This window comes from Ambystoma mexicanum, chromosome 9 (assembly GCF_040938575.1).
Source record: "Ambystoma mexicanum isolate Mex_15411 chromosome 9, UKY_AmexF1_1, whole genome shotgun sequence".
NCBI classification, from domain to species: domain Eukaryota; kingdom Metazoa; phylum Chordata; class Amphibia; order Caudata; family Ambystomatidae; genus Ambystoma; species Ambystoma mexicanum.
Window position 1 is genome coordinate 617,396,127 of NC_090931.1, and position 18,167 is coordinate 617,414,293.

The following is an 18,167-nucleotide window of genomic DNA, read 5'->3' on the forward strand; positions in this document are numbered from 1 at the left end:
GGCCGGGGTCCTCACTCTACGCCCTACGGTTAGAACGGGGATCCCGATGCAGAAAGACGTTGTCGCCTCGGCCAAAAAAGGGTGGCTTAAACCCCACTTGGCCCAGCCTGTCAATTGGCGCCTCAACACCAAATATAGGCAATTGGAGGATCCACTGTCGACACACCCTCAACCGCACTCTTATGGTGATCGCTGCAGCGTCACTCTACTCAAAGCCTCAGTCGTCTTTGACCACCTCGTCCTCGGCACCGTTAGGCAAGGAGGAAAAGATCTTGGAGGCTTACGCAAAGAAGCTTTATTCCAATGCTTCGCTGCACCATCGTCAAGCCAACGCAGATGCCATCATGCTGGCAGCTGTTAACGAGAGGCTTTGGCAGGAAATAGCTGACTTCCTTCCAGAACTTCTAGTGCAGAGCCAGGCACGTTTCAAGGGTGGACTCGCAGAGGCTAAACTGGTGGCACAAGACATCATGGAGTCCACTGTGGGCCATATTGACACCTCTGGCTGGGCCATATGCATCGCCACGGACATGAAAGGACTGCCTGGCTTCGGGCTACTAAATTAAACCCAGACGTCCAGGAACACATATTGGACCTTCTATTCGAGGGTGGTGACCTCTTTCATTCGCCACCAATGAGGAGCTAGATAAGAAGGAAAAACAGTTTGCAAACTGTGAAGTCTTTATCCTTACGAAGGCCACGCCCAAGGCGTACACCCAGTCAGATCAACGCTTCGATAAGGGGCGGACATTCGGTGGGTTCCGGGGCTTCCAAGAGCGGGCCGAGACAGCCTGACCGTTCTCCGAGTCAGCACCGGTGCAAACAACAAAAGGGGGAGGGGGGAGTGCAAAGGCTTCTTTCAGTCCCCCTTCTCCGCAACAGCCTCAGAGGGAAAGAAGGCATGACGCTCCCCTTCGGGTTCACATGTCTCCGGTGGGGGGGCAAGCTTGCCCTTCATGCACATTTTTGGCATCAGAAGTTTGCAGACCCCTGGATCCTACATGTCTACGGGTTACCGTCTACCAATTCCTCCCTCTCCTTCCCTCCTCTCCCACAGATAGGGACAGCAACTCTGTTGGAGGAAATTCAGTCGCTCGTCAAAAGCCAGGCAGTGGAAGAAGTCCCAGCCTCCCAGCGAGGCTTGGGCTTCTACTCCAGAATTTTAGCCATACAAAAGAAGAACCAGGCTAGCCTGAGAGTTGTGTTGGACCTCTCCACCCTCCACCTCTCCCTCTTCAAAAATTCAAGATGGTTACGCCAGCACTTATAGCGGAGACAATGTGCAGGGGAGACTGGATGTGCTCACTGGATCTGAAGGACGCTTATCTGCTCGTCCCTATTTGGCAGCCTCATCAATCTTTTATGCGATTCAGCATCATGGGCTGCCATTTCCAATACAAGGTTCTACCCTTCGGTCTCAACACAGCCCCAGGGTGTTTACCAGACAAATGAATGCAGTGGCGGCCCTCCTCAGGGCCACCACGTCTACCCATACCTGGACGACTGGCTCGAGATCTCCGGAGGCAGTGTGTATAACTTCCGCCACTCTCATGACCACTCTTCACGAGCTGGGATTCTCTGTCAATCTCAAGAAGTCTTAGCTGCAGCCTACTTAGAACCTGACCTTTCTGGGTGACCTTTCTGGGTGTCATATGGGACACGAGCTCAGAGAGAGTTTTCCCTTCGGAGGACAAAATCAGGGCCATAAGTCACTTCCTCAGTCGAGAGGGGACCTCAGCCTGGTGGTACCAGCATTTACTGGGGTTCATGGCAGCAGTTCTACTGGCCGTCCCCCACACAGGACTCAAGATGACGAGATTACAGCTGCACTTTGCAGCCTCATGGAATCAGCAGAGGGGTTCCCAAGCAGATCTGGTCAGCATTCCTCCTTCTCTCCACCCGGACCTCAACTGGTGGGACAGGGACTGCAACCTGCAGACTGGCAGGCCCTTCCGACAGGCACCTCCTCAGGTCACCATCACCACAGATTCCTCCCTGGAAGGCTGGGGGTCTACGGTGGACAAACAGTGTCCATGAAGTCTGGTCCCTGCTGGAGCAGGAATCTCATATCAACTGGCTGGAGCTGAAGGCTATCTGCCTAGCTAAAAAGGCTTTCCTTCCACTCATTGTGGGCAACGTCGTCCTCATCCAGACGGACAACTCCACCAACATGTACTATGTCAACAAGCAGGGCGGCACCAGGTCCCCTCCACTGTGCAGCCTAGCAGTCATCAGGTGGGAATGGGCCCTGGAGAACAACATCTACCCGACTGCAATCTACCTCCCGGGGGGAGTCCAACCCGGAAAGGAGACCGGCTCAGCAGACTGAGAGCGGACAATTACAAATGGCAATTGAACGATCAGGTCCTGCTCAAGGTCTTCAGCAGATGGGGGCACCCGCAGGTGGACCTCTATGCCTCCTTGTCCAACAGGAAGTGACAGCAGTTTGCGTCCTGGCAGGGCTCCCTGGGCGACGCACTCCAGATACAGTGGAATGACATGACAGCATATGCATTCCCTCCCACCCCCCTGATCCACAGGGTGATCTGCAAGATAAGAGAATCATGTCTCCTCCGCATCATTCTGATAGTTCCGTGGTGGCCGGCGAGACCGTGGTTCTCGGATCTCCTCAGCTTCGCGTACAGGTCTCCCATTCACTTGCTGCTGGGCCCAGTTTCCCTCCTCTCGCAACAGGGGGGCAGGGTCATCCACCCCGCTCCGCAGAAATTAGCCCTCACACCGTGGTTCCTGAACAGGTCACACCGAAGCATCTTTGCCTGTCGCAGGCCAATCTGGACATCATTCAGGGTGCTAGGAGCCGGTACAAGAGTAAATGGACCAGATTCTGTCACTGGGCGGACTCTGAGAAGATCAACACCTTTACCTGCACATTGGATGATGTGCTCTCATTCTCGGCACACCTCGCTCACTCAGGGGTCGACACCAGCCGCACCTACTTGGCAGCCATAGGGGCCTACAGGAATTCAGAGGAGGTATTTTCCTCCTCCAACCCAGTGGTTAGACAGCATCTACCAGGCTCTACCCGCCCATCAAGAAGCCACACCCCGTGTGGGACCTCAATGTAGTGTTGGGCGCCTTAGCGCACAAACCTTTTGAGCCAGTGGTGTCCACGTACATCAGATTGGTCACAATTAAAACAGCCTCTTTGGTGAGTCTCACCTCTGCTCACAGAGTCGGCGAGATCCAGGCTCTGGTGGCATCAGAACCCTATACTACTTTTCACAAGGATAAGGTGGTCCTGAGAACGCACCCCGCGTTCCTAACTAAGGTAGTCTCTGCTTTCCATCTAAACGAGCAAATAGTCTTACCTACGTTTTTTGCCGATTCTAGGGACGAGGCTCAGAGGGTCTTGCACTGTCTGGATGTCAGATGCGCTCTGATATTCTATCTGGACAGGACCAAGAGCTTCTGCAAGTCGGACGCTCTGTTTGTCAAGGCCAGGTTATCAGGCAACAAGGCATCTATAGCAAGATGGATGGTTACGGCCATCAAGAAGGCCTATGAAGAGCAGCACAAACCACTTCCAGCTAACATGCACGCCCACGCTGCCTAGGCTAAAGCCACGACCGTCGCCCTCCAGCGGCAGGTTCCGTGGTAGGCTACCTGGGCCACCCCTTTGGCTTTCTGTAAGCACTACTGTTGTTTGGACACCGGCTCTAAATCAGACGCGGCTTTCGGACAGGCGGTTCTAAGGAACTTGTTCGCTTAAGGAGGGTCTCCTCTCCACTCTGGGGCTACATTCAGTTGTAATCGCCCATGCAGTATGGAGGAAAGGGGACGGGACGTAAGAGTAATGAATAGTTACTGACCGTAGTGACTAACGTACTCCTAGTTCATAATCCCCTTTCCTCCATACGTCCCACTATCCTCCCCCCTAATTAAACTGTCATTCGGCAATGGTAATATTGTGAACGCGTCAATGGGGACTGAGGAGTGGCGCCGGTGGGTGAAGTCAAGTGAGCGCATGCTCCCATGGCTGCGCCCCTGCGTGCCTCTAAATTTAAAGAGGAAGAAGATTTTTTTCTGGTGCAAAAGGTTCTGTCTCCCCAGCATGAGGTCTGGCATGGATTCACATGCTCATGAATATTCCCCGTCGTCAGGCTGGGAATCCTCGCTAAAAGGAAAAAATGGTTTCACTTTCACTTAAAAACTGTATTTCCTCTTTAAACCTATGACTGTCCTCTGGGTCATTCTGCCCCATCCAATGACAGCCCTTTCCCTAAGCCCCACCTCTGGGAGCCATCTTCAGATTTTTACTGCATGCTTCAGTGTTAGGAGTCATCGAGTTTGCTTTCCGAGCTATTTGTAAGTTTTTTCAAAGGAGCCAGTGTGGTCTTTTCTTTATCTGCCGACAGCAGAGATCAGTTGTCGGTGAAGCATCGAAGATTCTATAAAACCATCTTGGGCCTACTTCCCGCCCTCTGACCATGACGGAGGAGAATGAGGGAAGGTCCCACTTCAGGCCCTGCACCAAATGCGGGCTACGGAATGTGTTTGTAGGAGGACAAGCACCTGCAATGCCTCTACTGCCTGCACCCGGACCACAAGGAAGTAGAGTGTGAGAGATGCCTTGGTTTCTCCAAGGAAACGACGAAGGACAAGCATGGTAGACTGGCGGCATCACTTAACACGAACAATGCCTCTGACCCGTGCTCCGAGCAGGGTCATGCCTCGTCCAGTACCGGCCAGTCCGTCCAAGGAGCGGTCTTCTAAGTCCTTTGAGGGCGCCTTATCCTTGGGGGCCCAAGATAAGGCCAAGAGCCTTAAGTCTGAGTCTGTCGGGTTCATCGCGGAAGCGGGTCCCAAAGTGGATAGGGAGCGATCCGCTTCACCTTCTACCTCCTGTGCCAACATACCTTCAAGCTGCTCTTCAAAGTCGAAGTCATCTACCCCGGCTAAACTACGGGAGAAATCCGAGAAGCCACGGACGGAGGAGAAAAAAGCTGCGCAGCCCAAGCAGGCTCGACCGGCACAGACAAAGACCTTGTTGGTGACTCCATCAACGACTACTACCACCATGGCAGCTACGGGCACTGATCCCACGAGGGTAGCTCCCACTACTCCGAAAGTGTCTCTGCCCCCAAGGCGCGACACTGCCACAGTAACCTCTACTGCCTGCACCCGGACCACAAGGAAGTAGAGTGTGAGAGATGCCTTGGTTTCTCCAAGGAAACGACGAAGGACAAGCATGGTAGACTGGCGGCATCACTTAACACGAACAATGCCTCTGACCCGTGCTCCGAGCAGGGTCATGCCTCGTCCAGTACCGGCCAGTCCGTCCAAGGAGCGGTCTTCTAAGTCCTTTGAGGGCGCCTTATCCTTGGGGGCCCAAGATAAGGCCAAGAGCCTTAAGTCTGAGTCTGTCGGGTTCATCGCGGAAGCGGGTCCCAAAGTGGATAGGGAGCGATCCGCTTCACCTTCTACCTCCTGTGCCAACATACCTTCAAGCTGCTCTTCAAAGTCGAAGTCATCTACCCCGGCTAAACTACGGGAGAAATCCGAGAAGCCACGGACGGAGGAGAAAAAAGCTGCGCAGCCCAAGCAGGCTCGACCGGCACAGACAAAGACCTTGTTGGTGACTCCATCAACGACTACTACCACCATGGCAGCTACGGGCACTGATCCCACGAGGGTAGCTCCCACTACTCCGAAAGTGTCTCTGCCCCCAAGGCGCGACACTGCCACAGTAACTTTGGCAAAGTCTGCAGGCGAAAACAGCCCAGGCCCTGGTTGAAGGCCCTCAAGGGGGATAAAACGGAGGGGGGCGAGGAGGCATCAAAACAGCGCTCCCAGGCCATCGCCCATACCATGGAAGTCTCGTCCACGGATGACGAAGATCAGGAGTCTTTGCATGCAGTCCACGAGGACGTTTAAGAGGAGGGCGATGACTTTGACGACGGTGCAGGACCTAGTTTTCCTGTTCTGCCATCTCAGCTGAGGGACATTTCCTTGGAAATTATGTCCACTCTATGCACCTTGGTGTCGGAGATCCAGATGAGAATGCCTCCGGCCCCTTGTACCTGTGGTCCATCTGGTCCCTGGTCAGCCTCCAGCAAAGAAGAGGAAGCATCATCTGACGCCCCCATTTCAACCTCCTCCACCATGTCGGGTCCCTTCTTCCCCAGCAGACCCAGGTAAGGGAACGGATATGGCCATGACAAGGGATGATGACGAAGACCTTGTCGCAGCGGACCATGAATCACCACATTTGGATGCTCCACATAGGGTGTCCACACCGGATGAGGTGGGATTGTTCCACTCCATGATTGCCACAGCCTCTGAGCTATTCCATCTGGTGCACGAGGAAACCAAAAAGGAGAGCTTCTTGTATCAAAGGCGCAAGACCAAGAGGAAGATGATCATGGCGGTGCCTTTTCTGGACGATGTTTGGGAGGAGGGCCTGGCCCTCATGAAGTACCCTTGCACAGCTCCAGCCAAGCGGGATAGGCTGGAAAAGAAATATAGGGTGCCAGACTCCGCACCCAAGTGCCTGAGGTCACAGCTATCGCCGGATTCGGTGGCGTCGGCAGCTGGGAGGAGCTGGTCGGCTAACCCGTCCTCAGTCCATCTGGGCAGTGAGGGGGAAAAGGATGGACGCCATGGCAAAGAAGGTGATTTACACTGCGGCATCCACTATCAAGGCGGCCAATGCACTGGTGTTCCTGGCCAGGTACGACAGGGAATTGTGGTACAAGCTAGGACCGAGCCTGGAGTAGCTCCCTGATGATAAGAAGATAGAAGCCCTTGCTCTTTTCCAGGAAGGGGAAGTGGTGTTGGATCACGCCATCACAGTGGCATTGGACGTCGCCGGCATGGCGTTCCGACAAATAGGGATCTGTGTCTGCCTTAGTCGACAGGGTTGGATGAAAGCCACTAATTTCCATCAGGAGGTCCAAGCGAAGGTGCTGGACATGCCCTTCGACTGGGACAATCTGTTTGGTAAGACCGTCGACGAGTCCCTCCAGGCCATCAAGATGGATACGGAAATGGCCCGTTCCCTGTGTACACTCCAGCAGCACCGCTTGTCTTCTTTTCCTTCCTCCAGGGGAAAGTCGAGCAGGTCTTCAAAAGGTTTCTCCACGTCGTACAGACAGCCGTCCAGATCCTCAACGCAAGAAGCCTACAGAGGCTGTTCCTAGGCCGATGATAGCGCAGGTCAGCATTGCCATCAACTTCAGGGAAGGACGCTGGCACCGAAGCAAGCCTGAACTGACCGGGACGTCGGGCACCCACTCGTGCACCCCAGTGGGAGGCCGGCTGACGAGGTTTGTCAGTGAATGGAGAAAGATCACCACCAACAGATGGGTGCTGGGCGCTCTCGCTCAAGGACACACCCTGGAGTTCTAACAGAGGTGTCCACGGATCCCTCCTGTTCCCCGCCATGAGCAGCACAAGCCTGAGCTTCTGTAAGAGGTACGAGCCATGCTGCGAAAAAAAGGGGAGCGGGTTCCCCAACGGCTCTGGGGCTCCGGAGTCTTTTCCAGATACTTTCTATTCAGAAAGAAGACAAGGGGGCTGGAGGCCCATCCTGGACCTATGACGTCTGAACAAATACCTAAAGTCCCAAAAGTTCAGGATAGTCCCGTCCTCGGCCAACTGGAAAAAGGACACTTACGGACGTTGTTGGACCTGGAGGATGCCTATTTCCACGTCCCTATTGACAAGAAACATTGGAAATGTATGTTTTGTGTTGCATGGCCAGCACTACCAGTTCAAGGCCCTACCTTTTTGGCTTGTAGTCGGCCCAAAGACTTTTCGTGAAGTGCCTGGCACCAGTGGCGGCCCATTTACATCCACAGGGCATACATGTATACCCGTACCTGGACAACGATCTGATATGCACCCGCTCACGGGAGCTGGCCGATGAACACACACAGACGACGGTCTGACTATTAACGGATCTGGGATTTACCATCGTCTATCCAAAGTCCTGCTTAACACCATCGCAAAACATACTGTTCCTAGGCGCCAGACTCAATACAGTGTTTTGCCTGGCGTTGCCCTCGGAGGAGAGTCTGGCAGCCATTCAAGGAAAGGTGCAGCGGCTATCGTCGACGAAGAAGGCCACGGTGCTGGCCATCAAGTCGTTACTGGGCATGATGTCGTCCTGCATCTACAGGAACTCCTAGACGCCCGCTGGATACAGGTGTCCGGAAGCTTCACGGACAAGATCCCTCTCAATGAAGAGTTCCGACAGGCGAGGGAGTGGATGCCCCACGACAGTAACATCGCCAAACATCGCCCAAGGACGGAATTTCAAAACCCTCTGTACCAGGACATTATCCATGGAGAGCTACGGAAGCAGGGGCACATCGTTCTGATACCGCAGAGGAGATATTTTCTGTGTAGGGTATGTGCTACTGTTTAGGTTGTTGAGGGTAGACTGTATTCTTTAATGGACTGAAATGTGTGATCCTGGACAAATCGCATCATGTACATCTTCCCGTATCTATGCCACTGGTGAGCACACTTTTCTCTACTGTCAAGATAACCCTGAGAATGACAAAGGTATCAATCTATATGGCAAACTGCATGTATGACGTGGACTTCTTAAAATATGAGATTGACATATTACAATTTATGCCGGGGTATGAAGCTTCCTAAACTGCATCCGAGTCCGAAGTGAAAAATGTGGTTGGTATTCCCCAGATTTGGGTGTTATGGGGAAGCTTCTTAACACGTAGAAATGTCGTCAGACCCTGCCAATAGGTAAGAGCCCTGACTTCAGCATGTCTTGGTGCCTCTGCAGTAAGTTGCAATGCCTAGCTCCTGCTTTTATGGCCACAGCTCTCCATTTCTAGCTAGTTTTCTGCTAGCCTCTCCCAAAGACCTATTGTGTTTTTCCTGCCAAATGCTTCTGCCCCACTCACTTTTTGAGGTAGTGACTGACTGCTGCCTTGCTCTTCTCACAACACTTCCAAACACTTACAAGCAAAACAGCAATGCAGATGAAGGTCCAGCAAGCAAAATGCCCCACTATACTCCTGAGGGCCGAAGTCTTGCAGTAGACCGTTTGCTTCCTTGATATCTTATGGGGTGTTCGTCCAAGGTTTTTCAAAGTGGCAGCATTGAATAATGATATTTAGCATTGATACTGGCATAGCTTTCAACTAATTAAACTAAACTAAAGGCCCACTTTAAATACCATAAGGTAGGTAAAAATACTTTCGTAAATATATACAACTCACAGTTCGTCAACCATATGGGTTACGCACTACTTTTAAAGTACTTAATCATAGAACATACAGTTAATGCAAACGTTCAAAATAGGAAGCAAGTGATGTTATCTCACCGGTAGGTCCAATAGCATATAATAAACTTTAGAAATTCAGCCCTAGTCTACCCCAAGTCTCTGAAGATCTTTTTGTTGTCCCAAAAGGTTCTGGAGAATGGCGGTGAGTAGTTAGGATGACACACTCAGTGTAGGTAGGTACAGTACAAACTTTAGTCAATGCAGGCCGTAGAAATCAATGGAAGATGGGGATTTAAGAGGCCTTAAGTCCAGTTCCGTTTTGAAGATGAACTACCACCACCCATGGGTGTCTTGGGGGGGACCCACAGAAGTACTGACCCAGACACAAATGCCAGTGATAGCGCTACAGTAATCGGAACTTTGCGCCCAATGCAAGCCCTATGGGGAAGGGGTAGGCCAATGGATATAAGCAATATCAGCCACTGAATCTTCTCGAAGTTAGGAACAGGCCCAGGCAATCGCAAATCGCTGGAAGAAGCAGGGCTCACCATAGAAGTTGTCGGGCAAGGTCATATGGTCATTGGTTGCGGTTAGAAGCCTCTGGTGGCTTCAGACAGTAGGAAGGAGACCTGGATTTAGTTCTGCAAGGAAGAGGGGACCCTTGAAGAGATCTTCACGGATGCACTCATTGCATGGACCCCAGACAGGGTCAGGGGGCACTAAGCGACTCGGCGGTCGAACTCTGGTCGTCCTGCTGGCACATCTCCTGATGGAGGGCAACACCACACATTTCTGGAGTCCCAGCAGAGCCTAGAAGATATCCATGTCAAGTTCTGGCTGTTTGGGCAGCCGAAAGTCCTTGCAACGGAAGCTGGCTTGTTTCAGGCCTTGTAGGGCTAATGCAGAAGTGCACACTTCAGCAGCGGAAAACAAACTGATGTCCACCCTCGAGCAGAACAGCTGACTGGTTGGTCCCACCAGTTTAAGGGAGGAAGACACCTCGCAGAGGTCTTCCCTGTCAATCAGAAGATCGAGGTGAACAACGCATTAGTTTCTACTGGTCCAGTACTGGTTACTGATGCAGTCTTCCAGCATCCCTCTGTCTTCTTCTTTGGATCTCTTCTGTTCCAGTCGTTGACTTGTGTTCCTGGTCCACCTCCTCTCCTTCTATCCAAAAAAGGGGCTGGAGGCGACCTCGGCCCTCCAATAAGGACACAAGCAACATTCAAACTTGGAGGTGGATGTCCAGTTCGGGACAGCCTCCCAGCAACAGACAGTCTCCTGGAGGAATGTGTATTGTGGTGTGAGTGACCCCCCCCCCCATCCCCAATTCCTGCCTGCACACACACACAGGTGAACCTTCGCAGGCTTTCTGCAGGTAACCCGCGAAGGTGCAGGAAAGGAAAGGGCCCTCCCCCCACCTGGGAAGGATGAAGGATGGGCAGCAAAGGACAGGACACCTTGAGCAGGGCTTAAAACATCAAGGGGAGCCATTTTTAGTATATGGTCTACTATAGTGCATTATTGTGACTGCAGCAGCCTTGACCAATTCATTCGCAAAATAGGGTAAGAAGTAACAACTGCCAGCAGCCTGTATTGCGAATGCCTGAAAAGTAACCATATTGTCACTTCCAACAAAGGTAAGGGGATATAAAGTGTCCCCACAGCACTCCATTGAGGATGGATTGGGCTGCAAATGGTAAAAAGAACAGTCACAAAACGTAGTCCACTATTCCTGCACTGGAGAGCTTAGGGGCACCCCATTGAACTTAAAACGACATTGCAATAGGAGCCCATAGGAAGGCATGAGGCTCAAACACTAGGGGGGAGAGATCTTCCCTTCATTGGGTCCCTGTTGGAGGGTTCCACTGAACTCAAAGCAAAGTGCATGCAGGAGGTGGGTGAGACGAGAAGGTCTCTCACCCACCTCTGGAGTCAGAAGAAATATCCCAGAGAGTGCAGCAGTAGTGCTGGGAGGCTCAGGACAAAGAGGGAAATATTTACTAAAGAAAAATCTACCCTCCGGACCCAGCTCGCTTTTACTCTGACACCTGCCGACGGGCCTGCCGCAGCAGGTGCATCGACTGGCAACAACATTGCGTTCTAGTGACCTTGCCAGGCACGGTGCTGGCAGAATTGCTTGTTGTGCTGGCAGCGGGGGGGATGTAAAGCTGGCAGGGGAGAGTGTAGTGCTGGCAGGGATCATGGCCTTGCTGAATCACTGGTTATGAGCAGTCAGGCGTTTCTATGATGCTGTAGGAGAAAATTACTGGGCTGCATGAGTGTGTAAGTGACTGACAGGGGCCATGCAGTGCTATCCATAGTGTTGCGTGCCTGAGTAGGATGTGGCGCTGGCAGTGGTGAGTGTTGTGCTGGCAGTTATTGTAGTATTTTATTGATGCGATTTTTTTTTTTTGGTTGTTGACACACCAGCGAATGAGTCCTACTAGAGACGGTGGTATTGCTGAAGTTGTGAATACAGGCCTATATTCTTGTGTTATGCCGTCAGGTGTTTAGCGTGTGGAAAATGTGAGTGTTGAGGTAGGGTGTGTGGGGGAGGGGGGTTGTCTGCACTATCCATAGTCATTGGAGAGACCCCTTGCATGCCACTGCTGCAGGTAGTAGGATTGCCTCCGTCAGATCTCGCATTGCTTTTGTTTTTGTTCTTTTGCCTGAAAACCAACCCCTATGTTCTTTTTCCACAGTCCTCCCGTGACCTCGCTCAGATAAACGACCTCCAGTCTCAGCTGGAGGACGCCAACAAGGAGAAGCAGGAGCTGCAAGAGAAGGTGCGGAGACACTTGGCCATAGCGCCAGTTTGCCCCCGTGGGGCGATCAGAGGGGCACCAAGGAGGAGGGCGGCACTGATGGAACAGGGACACACACACATTCACAGGGAGAAACGCATGCCCTAGCATGCAGGTGCTGGTTCAGGGGAGTAGCCAGGAAGGTATGGGCGGGGAGATTCTATGGAAAAAAACCTTGCTTTATGTTTAAATGTAGGTTTCTCAATTGTGGTCCGATAAGAGGGCAAGACATTAAAAGCCTTCTGCTGGGATGCCCCTCTCGAACAACACGACTACAGTCAGCCCATCAGGTAAAGTGCCAGGCACTTTTATTTCCTTAAAGCAGGCACATACTCCCCTAAAAATAGTCAGTAAAATACGAGTTGCAAAAATAGGAAACAGACACATGGGAGGCTGTTCCCTGAACCCACCCACAGAGCATTGGGGATTTGTGTGATGAGTGGTATCGGCAGAGCCCTGCCACCGGAAGGAGCTGTACCACTATTCATGCCTGATCTGAAGAGGAATTGCAAGGGAACAATCCATCCTTTCATTGCTTGCATTACTAGGTGTGCAGAAGCTGAGGTTACAAAAAGATATCCCTTTTAGAGTACGAAAACCTATACTCGCATTGGGAATGGGGGTTACTTTTGTACTGTCGAAATGGTTTTACACGCAACTTCAAAACATAGATAAAGGCAGAGACGCAGGCAAGCGCGCTGCCCCTTCATTTGCGTCCTATTCTTTCAGTCTGTAAGCCTGCAAAAAAAAAGGTGGCTGACACTGTTTCCGTTTGTGAAAGGTAGTGACCGAGAACGTGGTTGTGTAGACCCTCCTGAGTGGGAAACCTCCCAGAGAAAAGGTTATTCGAACCGTTTTCATTCTCAGTAGAGTGGCTGCTGCCATGTTGTACACTTTCCCACCCAACCTGCCTGTCATTAGTATGTCATAGTGCAAGTGTGAGAGTTCCTCTGTTGTTCGATGTGCACACTCAAATTATGAAAATGTAACAAACGAATGTTTGTCGTTTTTGAACCGATTTATACCTCTATTGCAGCCTTGGCACTAACTTGTCTAATGCATTGCGTGTTTTCTTGTGTGATTCGATGACTCTGATTCCAGCGTTCAAGGCCTAAAACCGGTGGTGGCTCATATCCATGTTGGGTTTGTGCTGTAGGGTGGATTTCAATTGAACATTGAATTGATGAAATACCGGTTCGTCCCATGTTCCTCCTGCCATGTATAATATCTGTGTGCTGTTCTGATGACATTCGACGGTGAACCGAAATCATATGCTACAATGAACGTGGCCGTAACTAAATGTTCAAGTGACCTCTTTAGTCGAAACATATACATTTGTAAGTCTCCAAATCCATCCTTTTGTATGAGCCACAATTGGTTTTAGGCCTTGGAAAGGCACATTAAAGTGTGCGAAACACATGCCAGCCAAAGTATAGGCCGCACTGGAATGAACCAATGAATCGGTCAGCAAAACACCTAATGTATTAAAAAAAGGAAATGTCAAGAGTGCATTAGCAATACGGGTCTGTTCTAATACTACACAGCACGTCTTTTATCTTCTTAATGTTACTACCCGGGTGGAATAGTATGGTTCTTACTACCCGGGTGGAATAGTATGGTTCTTACTACCCGGGTGGAATAGTATGGTTCTTACTACCCGGGTGGAATAGTATGGTTCGTGAAAGAGCTCTTTGGGAATATGCCATATGAACCCATGCATGCTTTTCTCACCAAGCATCAATCCCCATTCAGAGCTTGCTTCTTGGAAACATGCTGCAGCAAAGAACTACAGTCCTCTTACTGCTGGCGTTATAGCGAATGCCCCTTTGAATGTCTCTAAACATAAGTGCAGGACTGCAACTACCAACATGCAATACGATGCAACCCCTCCCTGCGTTTCAATACTCCACAAGGTGGGTTGTTATTAGTTAATAAAGGCAAATACACCGTCTTGGGAAAGCCTGGCCATGCCCAGCATAATGAGGGCGTTCACACTGGCAGAATATACCTGATCAGGAGTGCAGTGAGCCGGCACTGGTTGCTTATACAGTTAGATATATTATATTGAACATGCAAGGCATAAGGCCCGGAGATAAAGTGAATGCAGGCAGGCCCATGCTTATGCATGCACGCGCATACAGTACCACAGGGTGTTGTGCACACAGGGGAAGTCCACGCAGCTACATAATATGCACAAGCTCAGGCATACTTAGGTGGTCAATTTCCAATCCCGCGGACTGGTATCACGTGTAAAAAGCACACGTTAAAGGTTTATCCGCGTGTTTAAACCTGCTTCGCAACTCCAGAGGATTTGGCAGCTTTTGGCAGGTTGAGCTGGAGCATGGAATAAAAGTACATTTCCGCCGCCCCATCTTCTATGTCTGACAAAACGTTACAGATGAAGGCCATCACCTAATTGTTAGGTTTGCTTTAATGCATAGGGTTCTTATGGAATCTTGCTAACTTTTACAGCACCTGTGCAAAGTTAGCGGATTCCTTTGGGATTCATTATAAACGTGTAAATAGTGAATAGAAACCAGGGTGTGCATGCATTCCTGGAACTTGGTAGTGCAAACAAAAATTGCACAGAAGGGATTGAAGTGCACAAGTTGCTGGTCCCCTCTGTGCATTTACCACTATGGTAACATGACCTCCATAGAAAGTTACTCAGTGAGATACTCAAGCGTGTGTGGGGCGGCATAAGCACATAACTGGCACGTGCCGGGCCCGCCCTGCTCGCAAACAACACTGCCGTAGCTATTCCCCCCTGTGCAAAGAAAGCGGGGTCCAGACGTGGCCATGGGGAAAATCTTGACAAGCTAAGCTTTGGTTGTGTTAGAATGAAGCCTTCACTGGCGCTATGCTCGCGCATACTACAGCTGAGTGTTTTTAATATGTTTTCACTGGTGTACGGAGCACTGCTGGGCTATGATGGCAAGCCTTACCCACTTAGGCCGATTCAGAGGAAAACTGCTCTCAGCGCCGAGGCAGGTGATAACATGCATTACTGATCCAGAAACTCTTTGGGGCTTTCAATTCTGTGGACTTGCCGCAGGAAATCCATGCGAACTCTTTTAGTCAAAGTGTGTGAAATTCCCTGCAGTTTGTGTTGACTTTTTTCACCAGATTGAAATGGTGCGAGTGTCTGTAGAATTCTACGTTGGTCCCACATTCCCCATGTCTACATTCCCAGCCATAGGTGGAAGTACATTGCATGATACTTTCTCAATACATCGGATATGGAATGCTTACATGGAGGCTTAAGCAGTGTAAGGGAACAGAACCAGTCTGGGAAAATGCTGCACTGAAACGGATCCTCGTAGAACTCCAAGTAAAGGGAGTTCCGTAAGAATGTATGCGACCCGAGGCGAAGTTACTTTTTGGCCACCAGCACAAGTTAGCAATGCCGCTTTTAATGCTTTTAATACCAACATGGCGCCCCTCTGCTTGGGCCTCTAGGCAGTTGTCCAAAATGTCCTTTTTATAACACCATTTTTGAGTGTCCCACGGGTTTGGACCTATTTGTCAGAGCCATACAAGGCCCTTCCCCCGCACCCCCTGCCCGTTTTAGAGTATAGTGGCTGAGCCCCGCGCGGTGCTGCATGTGCCCTGGGCCCTGCTGTCCTCTTTCCCTTGTAGCTCAGCCCGCTCCAGCCAATCCCCCTGAAGAGTTCGCGCCTCTTACACCTGCATCTTTTCCAATTAAGCCCAGCCCGGGAACTGATTTAGAAAAACAATGGCGGGAGCACGCTCAGTAATCCACGATCGATGGGAGGGATAGAGCCCCGCGGAGGCTGGTTCCACTCTGAGATTATTACGTGCTGAAGAGAAGGCCGGCATCGGCGGGGTATGGATTTCTCCCGCCCTCTGGCGCGCGCAGGACGAGAGCGCCGCTCAGAAATGCTCTGCACGCCGCGGAAACCTGCCTGCCTCCTCCCCCCTGTCCGGTGACACGGGAGCAGGGTCCGACTGGGACAAAAATCGCCCCCCCAAAAAATGAGATGACGTTTGCGAATGCGTGAATTTCCGAGACAAATGTTTGGAGTTGTCCCTGGGGATAAATACATTTATCAGAAAAGGCGTGCCAACAACACACAAAGAAAATGCCTTGTGAGCTTCTTTAAAGTATCTCATTCGAACTCTGGGGAAATCAGCAACATTGTGAACACCTTCAATGACACCGATTTTCTCATTCAATTCCTATAAGTGTTATAAATATGATTTTTGCAAGATTGTGATGACATGCTGTTTTCTATATGGGGAATAAGACATTTTTTGAAGAACATTTGGCAAGTAACATTGATCAACATATCCAGCCGCACGGTCTGAACCCTACCCACACTGTCCCTTTAAGTTAGCCCTTAGGTCATTGACCTTTAGGCCACTCCAATTCTGGGCATTCAAATTTCATGCAACAGGTGGCATGGGAATGCGGTTACCCTGGTGGCGCTTAGATGCTATTGCCAGGTGGACGCTGGCATGCTGCAGCTAGCGGGCGCAGGTGGGAATGCAGATAGGCCCATCTGAGAGGAACTTTGGTCTAGTCCCTCACCTTCACCTCCTTGGCAGACGGCCTTGCTTTGGCTTTCCCGTGTCCATGGAAGAGGTCCTGTTTGCTCCTTTCCACACACAGAATGGATTTGTGGTGGCCTTTCTTGTCTTAATAAAGTTCTTTGTTTGCTTGCTTTAAAGCAGAATGAATCACATTTTAAGTTGGCATCTCATTGGAAGTTAGATCATGGCACGCTCTATTTTAGCTCCTGATACCATAGAGTTAGCTCCTGCTTACTGGGTGATGTTATATTACGGGGAATTATACTGCGTAATGCTGGCTAGCATTTTCATGGTCTTGCACGTGCTGGCAGGTCTAAAATAGAGGCTGGGTGGGTTAAGTTAGTGTGGAGGAAGGGAAAAGGTAAGGTAGCTTTCCTAGTGTGTTGCTGCATACAATTGAGAAGCACCAGAGTACTCTGTTTGGGTTTGTTTCTAACTGCTCTCTGTTGAGGGCATCTAGGCATTTGTGCCCATATTGGGGGGCCTTGTGCACAAGTGGCGCTAGAATGCATTGCTAAGTGTAGTTGTATGTAAGTTGGTTGTAGAGTCCTTTTGTTTGGTATCTCTGGGCAGGGATTTTACCTGATACACAGGAGCTGTTTGACCTTTGGCTCGTCAAATCTTTATTTCTGTCCCTGGACGGAATTGTTATCTTCAGTGGTGCAGCAAAGTCCAAGCCCATCAACTGAAGGGTCACCCGAGTGATCCAACACACACGCCCTGGTCCCTGCTTGCTGGTACTCTGGCACATTGGAATAACAAAGAGCATATTGGTGCTCGCTCACAGGGCCCGGCTAAACATTTGTCAGGGCCCATTTCAATTTGATTCGCCCCCCCCCACCTCCCCCCATTGCCTAAAGTCAGACGGGGCGGACACAGTCTGGGGCACCATTGGTTGCTTAAATAAGAATGGATGCAAAGGAATGCTCTTTAGGGGCAGTCAGCCAGGGCGGCGCTGAAATACTTAACTGCCACTGAAAAGTTAGTAATTGCACTGTCAGCAAGGTACAAACGGGGATGAAACCAGAGTAAAAGGCAAAGAGTTGATAACACTGCTGGAAGCTGTGTGCTATTAGAGTCTCTAACCTGCTGCAAAGCGCACATTTAAAGTCTTCAGTTAAGGTGACTGCAGCAGCCAGCAAAGGGCAGCCTGTAACATGCACACAAGGCAAAGTGCCCATTTAATGCCATGATGGAAAGACATATGTTGCTGTGTAGTATAACTGAAAACCGTGACGGTTGCTTAGGCCTCCCCCTAACACCCCTCCCCTACCAGAAGCTCTTGAACACATACACAGAACAACAGAATCGCAACACTGTGGGGCTGTTAGGCATACAAGGCACTGATATGTTCTTTTTTGTCTTCTGAACCTGTCCAGCAAAAGATATGCAGAACTCTAACTTCGCACCTTGAAACACTTGTGTATAGGCGTGTTACAAATTACAAATAACATATCATAAGATATGCATTTACATGATCAGAAGCAGAAGTGACATCACAGTAAATAACATTAAGCAGTGACATCAGTCTTCAATACTCTAGGACACCATTGGTAAAGACATTAAAAGACTTTTTTTGTGTAAGCCAAGAG

General features: G+C 50.5%; 1 protein-coding gene across 14 annotated transcripts in view; it reads left to right on the top strand.

Annotated features, from left to right (window-relative positions):
* MYO18A (myosin XVIIIA) overlaps positions 1-18,167 on the top strand; it is a 1,313,149-nt gene that overhangs the window by 1,144,483 nt on the left and 150,499 nt on the right. For all 14 annotated transcript variants that reach the window (XM_069615286.1, XM_069615296.1, XM_069615289.1 and 11 more), the window contains one exon: positions 11,920-12,003. In XM_069615286.1, the coding sequence (XP_069471387.1) occupies positions 11,920-12,003 (84 nt within the window). The remainder of the gene's footprint in view (positions 1-11,919; positions 12,004-18,167) is intronic.